Source organism: Vulpes lagopus, chromosome 15 (genome assembly GCF_018345385.1).
Source record: "Vulpes lagopus strain Blue_001 chromosome 15, ASM1834538v1, whole genome shotgun sequence".
In the NCBI taxonomy this organism is placed as follows: Eukaryota; Metazoa; Chordata; class Mammalia; order Carnivora; family Canidae; genus Vulpes; species Vulpes lagopus.
In genome coordinates, this window is record NC_054838.1 from 3929619 (window position 1) to 3945541 (window position 15923).

Here is a 15923-nt window from a genome sequence, read left to right on the forward strand (position 1 = left end):
AAGAGGTTGCCAAGGGGATTTAAATAAGAAAAATTAAAGAAAATAAATACCTCACACAGTGGCTGACACAAAATGGAAAGAGAAAAGCGTTTTAAAAATTGCAACTGAAAAAAAAAATGAAAAAAAAATTGCAACTACGTTTAGTGGTACAATTGTTACCCTTAAAAAAGAAAACAGGATTCTATGAAATCATGTATTATTATCAAGCAGTTTTCCAGACTGTGATTGGGCGTGTTGACTCAGACTATTGGTACAGCGATACTGAGTGTTGTGGTCACACGTGGGCATCTCACCATATGCATGAAACAGTTTGGAAGCGCCAGGTGGTCCACGCCTCTGAGAGGTGCAGGTGCGCTGAACATTCTCTGCAGCCTCATATGACTGGTGAATTTCTACTTAAGCATAAGGTGCAACTCCACTATCAGCTCACTCCAGAAATTGCCTTAACCCCCTTTCCATCCAAGCCAGGGCTTCCCCACCATGTGTGTCTTCTTCCATCATGGCACTGTCATTACCCTGCTCCCTGTTCTAATGGGGTATATGGTGGGCTTTCTGCTCCTAATTTCATGTTTTCAAGCTGTAACATAGCTTATGGAACAAGAGCTTGGGCACTAGGCTCATTTACCCACTTGCTCTGCGACCTTACTCTGTGTCTTCTAGAATTTACCTTTCTCCGAATCTTGTTTTCTCACCTATAGGAAACTACTCATAACCACAGCATAGTCTTCATGTAAAAAATAAATAAAAATTATACAGGGCATCCCTAACGGAAGACCTTGACTGTGTTCAATAAGCTGTAGTGGCGGCTGACACCATCATCATCATCATCTCCATCTTCAAGGAATAGAAAGCTAAGGACAACACCGACTCCACATGTTTCAGAAACATGGTTGAGCGCAGTAACTAATAGGCCCTGAAGCCACATTTCGTGTATTTAAACTCCAGCTTCCCTTGTGACACTCCAAAAGAACTTATCTTTTTTTTTAAGCATAATCTCACACGTATAACATGAAAAATCACATGAGTAGTATCTACCTCACAGATATATTATGAAAATTACAGTCGGGTCCCCAATAAATTCCAGTGTTCAATCAAATATTGAAATATATCATCAGGTACTTCAGAAAATTTTTCTTATCAGATATAGAACTTGTCTTTGTTTTTTGCTTGAGATTTCACTGAGTATTAATACATGTTCATGGATGACTCTTTCCTTTCTAAGGCATTTTCCCATTTTAGTAATGAAGATTATTAAAGAATCCTGAGAATTATCCTGTGTGGAATTTAAAGTTCTCTTCCAGAGATCATTCCTAAATTCATTCAACTCATTGTCATAATTAGTTTTCATCATTTCAGAATAGTAAAAAAAAAAAAAAACAACACAGGGGTCAAATTGATCTTAGGAGCTAGGAGAGACTGATGGCCTTGCCAAGCAAATAATTTTCTCCTTCCTGAATTTGCAAACCACAGATTCCCAGACTGCATTTAAAATGACATTTCTTTTCAAAGCTCATATGATAATAAATAACTCCTCTGGTGGAACCCAGAAACATATTCAAAACTGGTAAAAAAAAAATGCAGGAGTCTTTAATGTTAATCCACCGAGACAAACCAGGTGACCAGGAAAATGAGATTTCATCTCACCTGAAGGTTGACTTTAATTCCATCAAGTTCTCTTGATGTCTTTGTCAGCTGATGGAGGATGTTGCTTCGCTCCTTAAAGACTTCTTTCAGCTGCTTTTCTAGCTCTTCATAGTCCTGTCTAACACAGAAAAAAATCGCATGAGAGCCCCTCAAGTGCTTCCACTGGCCTTTAGCCACATAACACAATCACAAGCCCCTGCATGTAAAGCAAAATCTGGATTAATTGCAGCATTAATTACTAGGATGTTTTGTTTTTCCTCTTTCATCTAAAAGGAGAAAATTGAAGATCAAGCAGCTTTATAACAAAGGTTTCATTCGGCATTGAGGACTTTCTAGGCTACAGAGAGTTTTCTCAAAACAATGCTGTGTATCTTTGACAGGTAGAGGATAGTCTATCAGGTCTTTCCTCTCGGAAAGCAGCTATTTTCCATGACATCATCCTTGGAGACAAGGAAATGATGGTTGCCAGGGTAGCCTAGAACTCTACCTGATGGGGGAGGTTAAAATGATCAACTGGAGGACACACGAGAGTTGCTAATCTATGGAAGACTTCCTGGAGAAAGGTGTAATATAAAACATAAGATACTGATGGAAAGATAAGTAGAAATTAGTTATATAGAAGCGGAAATACAAATAAAAACGAGCTCCCTGAACCTGAAATTTTAAAAAAGTGAGTATATATTGGAAGATTTAGAGTTCTAAGGCAGGGAGGGGGTGGGGTGTCAGGATTTGCTGCTAAAATGAGGACGTGGAAAAAAAATAAAATAAAATGAGGACGTGGAGAGTGTGAGCAAACAGATGCAGAAGGCTAAGGGGCAGGAGTTTTGGCGATCGTTTGGAAAACAAGTGTAAGTAACTGAACAGGGACTGGTATGGTTGGGTTTATGTTTCATAAAGATTTTCCTGGCCAAAGACTGGAGAGTGAACAAGAGGAGGGAAAAACCTGGAGAAAGAGAGGCTGGAAAGGAAGTTACCACGGCAACAATCCAAGGAAAAGGTTGTAGTGGCCTAAATTAGATTAGAAACTGCAGAGACAGGGAAGCCGGGACTCATTTCAGCAAAACACGCACAACTGCATCAATGAAACCTAATATTTTTTCAAATGTCTTTTGTCGGTGTGTTATGGGGAGAGAGCAGCAGGGCGCTGGCTATTAATGATGCCATGTTTCGGGCGTAGGCAACTGTTGGACGCAGCCCTTTCCTGGGAGAGAAGTCATCTTCCTACGAAGAAGAGTGTTTTAGTGAAAGGTTGACAAGGTCAGTTTTAAACTTGTAAGAAAATGGCTCTAACTTTTTATTTATTGTTATCTATAAAATGCAATATTAACCTATGTATTAAAGGAGCAACCCATGTAGAGTTTTGAACCCCTAGGGTTCAAAATTAATTAAAAATTAATTAAAATTAATTTTTAAAGTGTTTTAAAGATTCTGTCACTGAGAAATTTGATGGATTCCCAGTCTTCTACAGCATTATAAAGGAGCTGGGCCTACCAATGACCTTAGTGATGCCATCTCCGACAGATTTCTAACCCAATTCTTTGTGCTTCTATATATTTTTTTTTTCTGTTTTTTAACTGTTGTTTTTTAGCACCGGTTTACATTCTTGTTTGAAGGAAATTGGAATGCTCCCCTGCTGGGAACCCCAGTATTTCTTCCTGGCCTTGAGATTTTCACTGATTAATAGTGCCCCACCAGTTCCTCTCAGGCTCACTAGCAAAGTCAACTAATGAGTGGAAAGGCCGCGTTCATCTGTGTCTAACTACTCAGCTTTAATTCATACCCCAGTTCGTTTCTCCTAAATGTTGGTGAGAAGAACCACATCTCCAAAATTAGAATAAGGGACCAGGATAAATCACTATGTTAGATAACATGGATTGATAATGTCTTACAAGCAAGATGGTGTGTGTGTGTGTGTATATATTATTATATATAATTATTTTTATATTCTATATACATTATATTTATTATATATATATACAATATTATATTATATATTTATATCGTTTATTTATATATAAATATATGCACATGATATTATATAATATATAAATGTTATATATAATATGAATATTATATTATATGAATTACATATTATACGAATATGAATTATATATTATATATTATATGAATATTATATCTAATATTTATATATTCATTTAATCTGCAGAACAACCCTGTCAGAAAAGCGCTAATCTTAAGAAAGTTGAAGAAATTGAATCCACTTCCCAGGACAGATTCCTACTAGGGGTGTGGTAAGCCTCCAGGGCCCGGGGTGTCAGCTGGCACTCTGGAAGAAGAACACAGTGACTTGACTAGGAGCTTATCAGTTTATCATAGTGAAATGTTCACTGTGCCACTGCAGACCCATTATCTATTACTTCTTCCTGCACTGATATATGTTTTTGGTACTGGAATTTTTTGCCATTTATTATTTTCCATTAAGTAAAATTAGGAATAGCATTTCCTTTTGTATTATTTACAATCATCTTTAAATGCTATCACTATATTTGGCCTTTGAATAAATTCATTAGAGAAAGAGAACCAGTTTACATCTCTCTGTGATTCCACTAAGTACAACTGGAAGCCACAAAAAAGATACAATTTTTCAGAGATAAATATAGTAGTCAAAGTGTTAGTTAATAGCACCACTTCAGTTTCAATCATTCGAGGTTCTTATAAAAGGGGAAAACAGATTACTCCGTAAAAGCAACCTTAATAGAAGCACTGGTTAGCATTTTATCACATTTATGAATGATTTATCCCAATGCATATTATTTTCCCCATAATATACATGCATATATATTTTTAATATCTACATGATCCTCCTACAGTTGTATCCTGAAACTGGCTTGCACATCTCAGAGCTCTTTCCACATCTATACATATTAAAATTTCCGTGCATATATTTTATTTTATTTTACCACTGGACATTTAGGGTGTTTTCAATTTTTCTTTCTCTTTTCAAAGTAATCCACATATGTGGTACAAATATATTTTCCTGAAAATTCCTATGGCATATATTCCTATAACGGAAACAGTTCATTCCAGAGTTAAATGTTAATTTTTAGAAGTACCAGTAGGGGCTCCTGGGTGGCTCAGTGGTTGAGTAAGTCCCCGGGGTCCTGGGATCGAGTCCCATATTGGGCTCCCCACAGGGAGCCTGCTTCTCCCTCTGCCTGTGTCTCTGCCTCTCTCTGTGTGTCTCTCATGTATAAATAAAATCTTTAAAAAATTATAGGCACCAATAAATTGTCTTCCTAGAAAATATTTAAATCTATACTTTTATCGTCAGTACAGAATTCTGGCATTCTTTTCAACACATTCAGCTCAACTGGAAATTGTCTTCCTCCTTTACCTAATCACGTTGTGGCATGAGTCAAAAATGATACCTTCTTTAGGACATAATTTTCAATCACTTTCTTGGGAAGATTGATTGTATTTTCACTTTTATTAGTACTTCCTTTTCTTCCCCTAAGAATTATCTGTGCATTGCCTTTTACCCATTCATATCTTGGCTTAGTTATTGTATTTGTGTTCTGGGGCTGCTGTCACAAAGGACGACAGAATGGGTGACTCAAACAATAGATTTTTTTTTTATCTCAACATTCTAGGAGAGGAACACAAGCAGAAACCTTTTTGACCTCAGCCACAGCAACTCCTTGCAAGACGTGTCTCTAAAGGCAAGGGAAACAAAAGCAAAAATGAACCACTGGGACTTCATCAAGATAAAAAAAAAAAAAAAAAAAAAAAAAAACTTCCTCACAGCAAAAGAAACAGTCAACAAAACTAAAAGGTGACCTACAAATGGGAGAACATATTTGCAAATGACACATCAGATAAAGGGCTAGTATCCAAGATCTATAAAGAACTTACCAAACTCAACATCCAAAAAATGAAATAATCCAGGTAAGAAATGGGCAGAAGACATGAACAGAAATCTCACAGAGGAAGACATGGACATGACCAACAAGCACATGAGAAAATGCTCCACATCACTGGCTATCAGAGAAATACAAATCAAAACCACAATGAGATCCCACCTCACACCAGTGAGAATGGGGAAAATTAGCAAGACGGGAAACCATAGATGTTGGAGAGGATGTGGAGAAAGGGGAACCCTCCTGCACTGTTGGTGGGAATGTGAACTGGTGCAGCCACTCTGGAAAACTATGTGGATGCTCCTCAGAGTTAAAAATAGAGCTGCCCTACGACCCAGCAATTGCACTGCTGGGGATTTACCCTAAAGACACAGATGCAGTGAAAGACCGAGACACCTGCACCCCGATGTTCATAGTAGCAATGTCCACTATAGCCAAACTGTGGAAGGAGCCTCGGTGTCCATCGACAGATGATGGCTAAAGAAGATGTGAGATATGATTGATTGGTATTATATGCAACTGTTGAATTATTGAAAACCACATCTGAAATAATGTACTATATATATGTTGGCTAATTGAATTTACATTCTTTTAAAAAAAGTGGTTATGAAGATATACTAGTTAATTGTTGCTATGCTACAAAATTAATTTTGGAATATTATATAAACATATACATATATCTTTTAAATATGAGAATAAAAAGCACAGCCAATTGTCTTAGTATAGTTGTGACAATCTTTTCCCCAGTGATTTTGAAATGACACTTTTCTCCTGTGCCAAATATCTTTTTACTGTATGTTTTCAATTTTCTAAATCTGCTCATTTCTTGTTAGGCTTATTGTTGTTATTATCGGTGGATTTTCCATTTCACTGCCTACGTGAATGGTGCCAGTTTCTTTTAAAGCTATTGACTCAGTTGATCTTGATTCCAGATATCTTATTAAATGAATGTCATACTTGTTACATAGTTACTTAGTTGATTTGTTTGGCTTTTTCAAGGGGCCACCACTATTTTCTTTCAATAATACCGACCATCTTTTATTCTCATGACTTTTTTTCCCCTCTTTGTTAGTTGTACTGGCTAAGACCTCCAGACCAATGCCAAGTAGAGAAAATGAGAGTAGACCTTTTTTTTGTTTGTGGCTTTAGGACAGCTATAATAATTCTGTTTTATCAGTGAGTAGACATATGCAAATACTAGCTATAATTTTCAGGTGATACCATTTTTCTCAGGACATTTTTTTTAAATAAAAATTTTAATGAGCTGTAACACGCAGAAAAAAATACACAATCTGCAGGGCACATTTCATGAACTCTCACAAAGTAAAAATGTAAGAAATTTTAAAAATAATTCACTCAAGATGATATTCTTTGACTTCACCCATTATAACATTGATTCCCCAAATATAACCAATATTTTTATTTCTATGACTTCATGATCAATTGTCTGTGTTTGAAATTCATGCAAATGTTGACTGTCCTTTTTATTTGTTTTATGCAACATGGAAACTCTTCTATATTTGTGAAACTCTTCCCTATTATGTGGAGAAATCGTTTTTAATCACTGCATAGTATATGAATGAGTAATGATATTGCAATGTATCTATTCTAGTGCTGACAGACACCTTTTTTTTCCAGTTGTTGACTGTTATGAACAATGCTATGAATATTTCATATGCCTTATATTTAACCAAGTACATAACTAAGGAAGCAATTGCTTCATATAGTGCATACATTTTCAACTTCAGCAAATACTGCCAAAGGATTTTTCAAATCAGCTATAGTATAAGAGAAGTCAAGAATTTCAATTGCTTCAAATTCTTATAGACTATGGTATTGTCAGTATTTTTAAATTTCAATTGTCCTACTGGTTATACAGTAGAACTTCCATTTTAGCTATAATTTGCATTTTTCTGGTGACTTAAAGTGGGTACTTTACACAAAATTTTATTTAAATACTATTTTTTATAAAATGTCTGACTATGCCTTTTGCCTTTTTTCCATTGGTTTGCCCATTGCTTATGATTTATTTGTAGGTGGTATTTATATATTCCATACATGAGCCCTTTGATGGTTAAACATATCAAAAACATAATTACTTCTTCTGCTGTTGGAATTTTCTATCTCTCAATGGTGTCTTTTAGTGAATAAACTGATGATATAAGTATAGACCTAATTATTAATCTTTTATATTCAAAGTTGTTCACTGGAGTTGTACCACTTAAATGTGTAAATATTTGAAAAATATTTTGATCTGATTATAAATGTTATCTCTTATAAGCATTCATTTAAAATTATATATTGCTAATATATTAAAGCACAGATTTTTGTATATGATTTTGCATTCAGCAAATTATCAAGTACAGAAATTATTTGTGCATGTTTTGTGTTTTCTTATGTGAATAATCACATTGTCCACAAACACAGTTTCTTTTTTTTTCAATACTTTAATCTTTTATTTAAGTTCTTTATCTTACTTTGCCATCAAGAACCAAGGACCTATTCTAAGATGTTCAATAAAATTTGTGATATAAATATTTTTTGTTTATTCCAGATTGTAGGGATATAGACACCTTTTTCTTATCCCAGGTTGCAGGGAGAAGAGCTTTCAATACCACAAATATGGTATTTTCAATAGGCTTTTTTGGTCAATTTTTCCATTTTTAAAAATCAGATATAAAGAAGATTTCTTTTATTTCAGTTTTAATCACAAATGGAATCTGAATGCTATCAAATATTTTAGTTTTTTTTTTTCATTATGGTACATAATTTGCATGTTTGCTCACAGCTCTTCCATTCCTCCCATCCTTTGCCATATTGCAAATGTAGGCAGGATAGAAACCCCCACACCATTCATTTGGTCATGTGACACTTCAATGGAATGTTAATGGCTGAGGTACACTGAAGACGGTAAATGTTGTCTGTCTGATTTTGCTTAGTTTCTTATTCTCCTGCTAATGGCCACATGAAGAAACTCCCCCAGATAACTACTGCAACTTCAGGTTTCTTCAAAAAGAAAACATGTAGAGCAAACCCGAGTTTGATTCAAACTCTGAAGCAGAAACATCCCAGGAACTCCTCAACATGAGTTTGAAAACTAAATGTTTTTGTAAGCCATCCATCAGGCTTTTGGAGTAATTTATAATGTAGCAGTATCACAGTAGAAACTTGTCTCATGAACACATCCAATGAGATGATCACATACATTTTTTTTCTTTTACACTATTAATGTGCTGAATCAAACTGATTCATTTCACATACGATTAATGACTACATTAAATCAAACTCTCATTATTGAAATCAATCATTTTATTTATTACATGTAATTCTGTTAGATTCAGTTTGCTAATATTTTGTTTAGGATTTTTACGTTTATCCTTATAGGAGAAATTTAGTTATAATGTCCTTTCTCGTCATATCCATGCAAAGCTTCATATCTAGGTTATGTTTAGCTCATAAAAAAATTGGTAAGTGTGACCTCTTTTCCTATTATCTGAAAGAATTTGTGAAAGATTAGTAATATTTCCTATCTGAATGCGCAGAATTGACATGTAAGCCATCTGGTTTGCAGTTTCCTTTGTGAGAAGGTCTTTATTTACAGATTTAATGCTTTAAGATACATGCAACTGTTCAGATATCCTAACTGTCCTTATGTCAATATTAGTAATATGCATTATTTTTAGGAATTTGTCCATTGTCATTCATTGTCATTCACTTATTTCATGATTCTGAATATCACAAACTTGTCCTGAGCTCATCTGGGCATGGCTCCTTTAGGCTGGACTTACAATTGCTTCTGTGATCATTTCCTAGTCAAATAAATGGCTCTGCTTTTGTGATTGACTCACTAGGAGATGAGTTTGTTGGTGAAGGTATGGTCTCGTATGTCGCTCATCATCCAGAGAGTTAGCCTGTGCTTATTTCTATTCAGGTTGGTTTGGGTCCTAAGGAAATTAGCAGAAATAAAGGAATATTTTCAGGTTTAGGCCTGGAAGTAGTATAACATCACATCTGCCATATTGCATCTGTCACAAAGCAAGTCACAAGTCCAGGACACATTCAAGAGGCAGAGAAATACACTTCATTTCTTCATGGGAAAACATTCAAAATCATATTGTAAATGCGTATGTATACACGAATGATGGTCATATTTCTAAGCTTAGCTGCAGTTGTTAACTTCCTAGTACTTAATTTCTCAGAGATTAGTCCTTTGAGTCTTGTCACCTTGTGCACTGGTGGTTCTCCAAAGCCTTCAAAGGGATTTGGCATTCTGTTCAGTTTTTTCCATTGGTGTCAACATTGACAACAAACATGTTCAATTTCATTAAAGATGGAAATTTGGGGGCCATTATTTAGCTAATTATTTTCTTTAGTTCTCAAAGACCACCAACTGCTTGATTCCATCCCATATCTCCTCTAACTCTGAACAGTTGAAAACTTGTAGTTGCAACTACCCAGCTACTGTCCTAATTCATGTCCTCATTATGTATTTATAGCACTATATTAATTGATAATTTTTGCTTCTCCAATCCATTTAATGCACTGCTCTCAAAACAGGCTTTCTAACCTTAAAGTTCTATTTGCATCAACTTACAGTTTAAAATACCAGTGCTCTTCAGTGATGTCAAGGTCAAGGCCATCTGCCCTCTGGCTTGAAATGACCTTTATTCTCTTTCTGTTTTCTTTGCTCAGGTTTCCTATCTTTCCTTTTGTATGTGCTGTATTTAATTATCAACCAAAGAGTATGTCTTGAAAATCTTTAATGCATTTTTGTCTATTTTCATTTGCATGAATTAACTGAAACTGAAATTAAAATGAATTTAAAGACTCTCACATCAACCTTGAATGCCTTCACCTACTCTGTCAATCTAGATAGAAAAAGTACCTCATCTCACTTTCTCCATTAAGTCTTTGCTCAGAGCTACATGGGTTCCTTTCTTTCCTGAATTTGGATGTCATGTGTTCTATCTACTTCTTCTCTTTAAAATTATTTTCAGAGATAGTATTTTGATGAATAATTGTATACTAATCTCTATAGAATAATGAGTGCTTAGAACTGTGCATCTCTTCCTTTTTCTAATAATTATTATTTAACTTGATGTTGATCCTAGATTGCGCCAGTGGAAGTTTCTACAAACTGGCTCTTGTGTTCTGAGACTTGTCCCCATCATTCTTGGAACCTTTCCTTACACTTTTTTTTTTCTCCTTTGATGTCCTGTCAGAACCAATATTTCTCAGCGTTTATTCTAAATGGAAATACAATAGAAATAACGCTCATCACGGAGTAGTGTTCTAATATTTCAACTTTGTTTCCTTGGCTTTTGTTTTAAATGAAAAAATCCTCCAGACTGCATCAAATGCCTGCAGATTAAATCTCATAAAATTCAAAAATCTGGACGAGTGCCGTGAGATCTCAAGGTTTGCTTTGCCTACAGAAATATAACAAAAATAATAATTGCAGAAAAGCAAAATTCCATTCAAACTGTTTGCAGCATTTCTGCCTACATTTAAAGAATCATTTACTATGGCAGCCATAGCCATAGTTTCATGTTATTCATTCTTTAAAAATACTACCCAGTATTTATTATATACAAGTATATGTCAGACATGTGGCAGATGTTTTACATATATCATTAATTCTCACAACCTCCCAGAAATGTGGTATTATATTCATTTTCCAAGCAAGAAAGCATAGATCCAGAGTAATTTCTCCAAGATCACACAGATAGTAAATTCAGTTTTCAACCCTAGGTATCTTTGATGACCAAATATCACATTATATGGTCTGTATAATAAATGAACCCTGTTAATGTTTTCTTGGTTCCTCCTACATGTAGGAATCTTTGGGGGGAGGGGCGGAAACAAAACATCAACAATACATTATCCCTAATCCAGTAGCATGTAATATATAGATAACAAAGAACACACAACATGATGAGGATAGCATATGACAAAATATAACAAGAGTAAGGCATTAGGAGGGATCAACTTTGGGTTAAACAATCATGGAAAATTTCATGGAAGAAAAGATATTTGTGTTGGGTCTTGGATGATGAATAGGGTTATTAAATGCAGTAGAGGGAAAGGTATCCTAAGCAGAGGGAATGATATAAGTAATGACAATGTATAAGGAAAGTGCTGAGTGCATATACATCATAAACTAGCAAGCAACATAGCCTAGAAGTGCATACAGGGTACTCACTGCGCTATTAGAGAAAACCTGAAGAAGTTGGTAAAATTCAAATTATCAAAACTCTTAAATGCCATGCTCAGGAGTTTAAAATGCTTTCTATAGGAAATTTACTGCTCTGTGAATTGCCAAGAGAGATAGATTTTGGATATATATATATATATATATATATATATATATAGTCAGATTAATAACTCAAAAACATACCCAAAGAAGAAAGATTTAAACTATTTTCTCCCTCTAGTTGTCAAAGCTGTTCCAAAGTGTATATTCTTATTTTTCATAAGCATGCAGATTGAATAAAAGTGACTTTTACTTGTTTTGGCCAGGATATTAAATTGGTGACCACGGGGAGTTGTATCCTGGGAAACACAGCAGTGTCCGCCCTCAGGAAATTCAGGAGGACTATGAAACTCCTCTGATTCTTGGCAGAAAGGTCATGGATTATTTTGTTAAAAGGCCTCTGTATTATCTGAAGCCACTCTTTTACTTTTCATCTTATCAGATCACATTCAGTGTGACCACCAGGATATTTGCATGGTATTTTTCTTTCAAGCTCTACCATTGCAGATTAAGAGAAGAAGCCAAAGCTCACTGAAGTTGTGCGTCAGAATTCGTTCTGTGCTCCTGTGTAAAAGATGGCTAGAAAAGCATCCTTTGGGGAAGGAGGGTCTCTCATATAAATACAATCAAAACCTGAAGTATCATAAGCCTTTGGGCAAGAGGACGTTAAATATACAGTTCTTTTACCAACAATCCTACACCTGAGACTGTATTCATAGAAACACAAAACATAGATTTAAAGGAACATTAATCATAGATAAATATCTGGAAACCAAAAAAGAGATCTGGATAAATTATATTACATACACTGACAAGGACTCTCCTTGACCAAACTATAGTCAAGCTCCTCAGCATCTCCTGTAGCCCCAAGCTCTGGCAGGCATCTTGCTAAATCAGTTATCCAGAACTGGGCAATACCTGGGCTCTTGGATATCAGATCCAATTCCTCATCCTCCACCATTCTCCAGGTAATACCTGACAACTTTGGCCTGCTTTCAGTAAGAATCCTGTCAAGCTGGGTTGGCCAGAACCTTTCCATACCACTGATGTTTCCTCTTTACCATTTTCCATCGACCAACCCCACCCCGTGCTCCTTAGCTGTAAATCTCTACTTGTCCATGCCAAAACTAGTCCAGTTCTATACAGAGGTCTCTTTTCCTCCAACTGCAATAGTCTCTGAATAAAAATCTGTTTTTATTGCTTTAACTACTGTCTGGCTCTAGTTTTGACCACATGGTATAGTATATCATTTTAAGGTTAAGTTACATGTCAATTAAAGCCACGCAAATTGACTTAAAAGGATTTCCATGAGGTACTTCCAAATAATAAGAGGAAAAATTAAGAGCATGATACATTAATACAATGCTAGTAATAATGAACCATGCCCTGTGAATGTACAAATACGTTTGTGTCTGAATGTGCCTATGTGGATAGGATCATGTGACGATATAGATAGATAGGATTGTGTTAGTAAAGATAAAAATTTGAAATAAAAAAAGGTTAAGAAAGGGTAGAGGAGAGTCGCAGGTACTGGAAATTTATGAAAGGAAGGTACAAACAGAGAAAAGGAAAAAATAGACTGTGCTGTCTTCATATAAAAAAAATTATGTGCATGTACATGTACATAAAGACTTCCAATTAAAAGTGTTAAATAAGACGTAAAGAAATCCCTAAAGTTTTCCAAAAACACACATCCAAGTACATATATACTGAGTTAGATATCACCATCCCCACCACCACCCCTCATAGTGATGCAGGCACTACATGAATCAATCCCGATACCTAAACTTGGAAAAGAAAACACTTATTTGAGCAATACTTTCTGGATTGATAACATGGGAAACAAAAAAAGACAAATCGTAGAGAAATACCACTGTCATTATGCATGTTGTAGCCTATTCATTAGATACAAAATTTGAAAATCAAAATTTGATTTCCAGATAATGTCACTGACCAGCTAGTCAGCATTAGGAAATTAGGAAATTATTTCTAGCCTCAGCTTCCAGATAAGTGGAATCGGTTGTAGCTCACAAATTGATAAAAATTATAAAGTGGATAATAAAAGGTTTAATTTTCCCCATTGAAAATAAGAAGACTACCTCCCTCTTTCTCAGAGCATTTAGTTTAGAAAACCTTTAAGTTCTTTTTCTCTTTGAAATATATTTCATTCTTCTTAAGAGGTAAATAAGGCACTCACCAGCTTTGAGACCTAGGAATATTTTTTTCGTTGACCCTGAGAACCATCTCTTTGAAATGTCACTATCAAGAAAGATAGCACCCGATTGACTGGGTGACGGGCACTGAGGGAGGCACTTGGCAGAATGAGCACGAAGTGATATGCTATATGTTGGCAAATTAAACTCCAATAAAAAAAATTAACAATTAAAAATAAAAAGTAAAAGAAAGATAGCACCCCTCTGCACAGTGAAGGAAATAATCAACAAAACTAAATGGCCAACCTGCTTAATGAGAGAAATTATTTGCAAATGATATACCCGATAAAGGATTTGTATCCAAAATACATAATGAAGTTCTAAAACTTAGCACCCCCAAAATGAATAATCAATTAATAATGGGCAGAAATCATGAATACAAATTTTTCCAAAGAAGACAGACAGATGGCCAATACGTGAAAAGATGCTCACCGCCACCGATCATCAGGTAAATGTAAATCAGAACTACAAGGAGGTATCACCTCACATCTATCAGAAGGGCTAAAATCAACACAAGAAACAGCAGGTGTTGGCAAGGATGTGGACAAAGGGGAATGCTCTTGCATTATTTGTGGGAATGCAAACTGTGGAAAACAGTATGGAGGTTCCTCAAAACGTTAAAAATAGAGCTGCCCTATGAGCTAGCAATCGCCCTATAGGGTATTTACCCAAAGACTACAAAAATACTATTTGAAGGGATACCTGCACCTTGATGTTCATAGCAGCATTATTTACAATTGCCAGATTACAGAAACAGCCCAAGTGTCTACTGACTGATGAATGGATAAGGAATATATGGTAAATATATTCAATGAAATATCACTCAACCATAATAAAGAGTGAAATCTTGCCATTTGCCACGATATGGATGGAGCTAGAGAGTATTACACTATATTATGCTAAGTAAAATAAGTCAGCCAGAAAAAGACAAATACCATATGATTTCATTATATGTGGAATTTAAGAAACAAAACAAATGAACATGGCAGAAAAAGAGAGAGAGGGACACCAAGAATCAGATACTTAACTAGAGAATAAACTGGTGGTTAGCAGAGGGGAGGTGAGAGGGACGAGGGGTTAAATAGGTGATGGGGATTGAGAAGGGCATTTGTGATGAGCACCAGGTCATGTATGGAAGTGTTAAATCTCTACCTCATACACATGAAACTACTATTACACTATGTGTTAACTAACTGGAATTTAAGTTAAAACTTAAAAACAAAAACAAAAACAAAAACAAAACATAGTGGGGCCTCTGGCTGGCCCAGCGAGTACAGCATGGTACTCTTGATCTCGCATTGTAAGTTCAAGCCTCATGTTGAGTATAAAGATTACTTTAAAAAATAAAAGTCTTAAAAAAATTAGAAAGGTAACTCCCTTATCTCCAGTGTCTTGGGAAGGTAGGAGTCTAAGATTAGCTGGTACCTCCACCAGGTTACAAAACTACTTCTTGTCATAAATTTTATTTTTCCTTTGGGTAAAGCCAATTTGCTACTGCAGGTGGACGCCGCAGACACCAAATTAATTTAGGACAAACTATATGTGACGAATGATACTGCTGAGTCCTGTTACTTGAGAACTAATTTCATTCATGTTGAGAAAACGTCTGGAATAAGTTGTATCTGCTTGGCTGTAGAAAAGGATGAGATTTCTCTCTGTCTTTGCCAACTTCTCGCAGATTGCCTGCCATGCACCTCGTAGTTTGTTTTAATGCTTATTCAGCAAGCAAAAAAAAAAAATTATTTTATTTCTCTTCTATCTTTGTGGAAGTGTTTTTTCGGTTGGGAGGCAATTTTGCTTTTAATTATATTTCCCCAAAAGTAGTCACTTAACCTTTTAAAAGAAGAGAAAGGAAGTGACAGTGAATTCAATGGTGCTAATAATTACGCCTGCCATTTATTGAGTAAATGCTTGGGGAAAAGCGTGAGACACAAA

At 35.4% G+C, this 15923-nt stretch overlaps 1 protein-coding gene across 2 annotated transcripts in view; it reads right to left on the reverse strand.

Annotated features, from left to right (window-relative positions):
- LUZP2 (leucine zipper protein 2) overlaps nt 1–15923 on the reverse strand; it is a 477600-nt gene that overhangs the window by 258882 nt on the left and 202795 nt on the right. For both annotated transcript variants that reach the window (XM_041730695.1, XM_041730696.1), the window contains exon 2: nt 1645–1762. In XM_041730695.1, coding sequence (XP_041586629.1) covers nt 1645–1762 — 118 coding nt within the window. The remainder of the gene's footprint in view (nt 1–1644; nt 1763–15923) is intronic.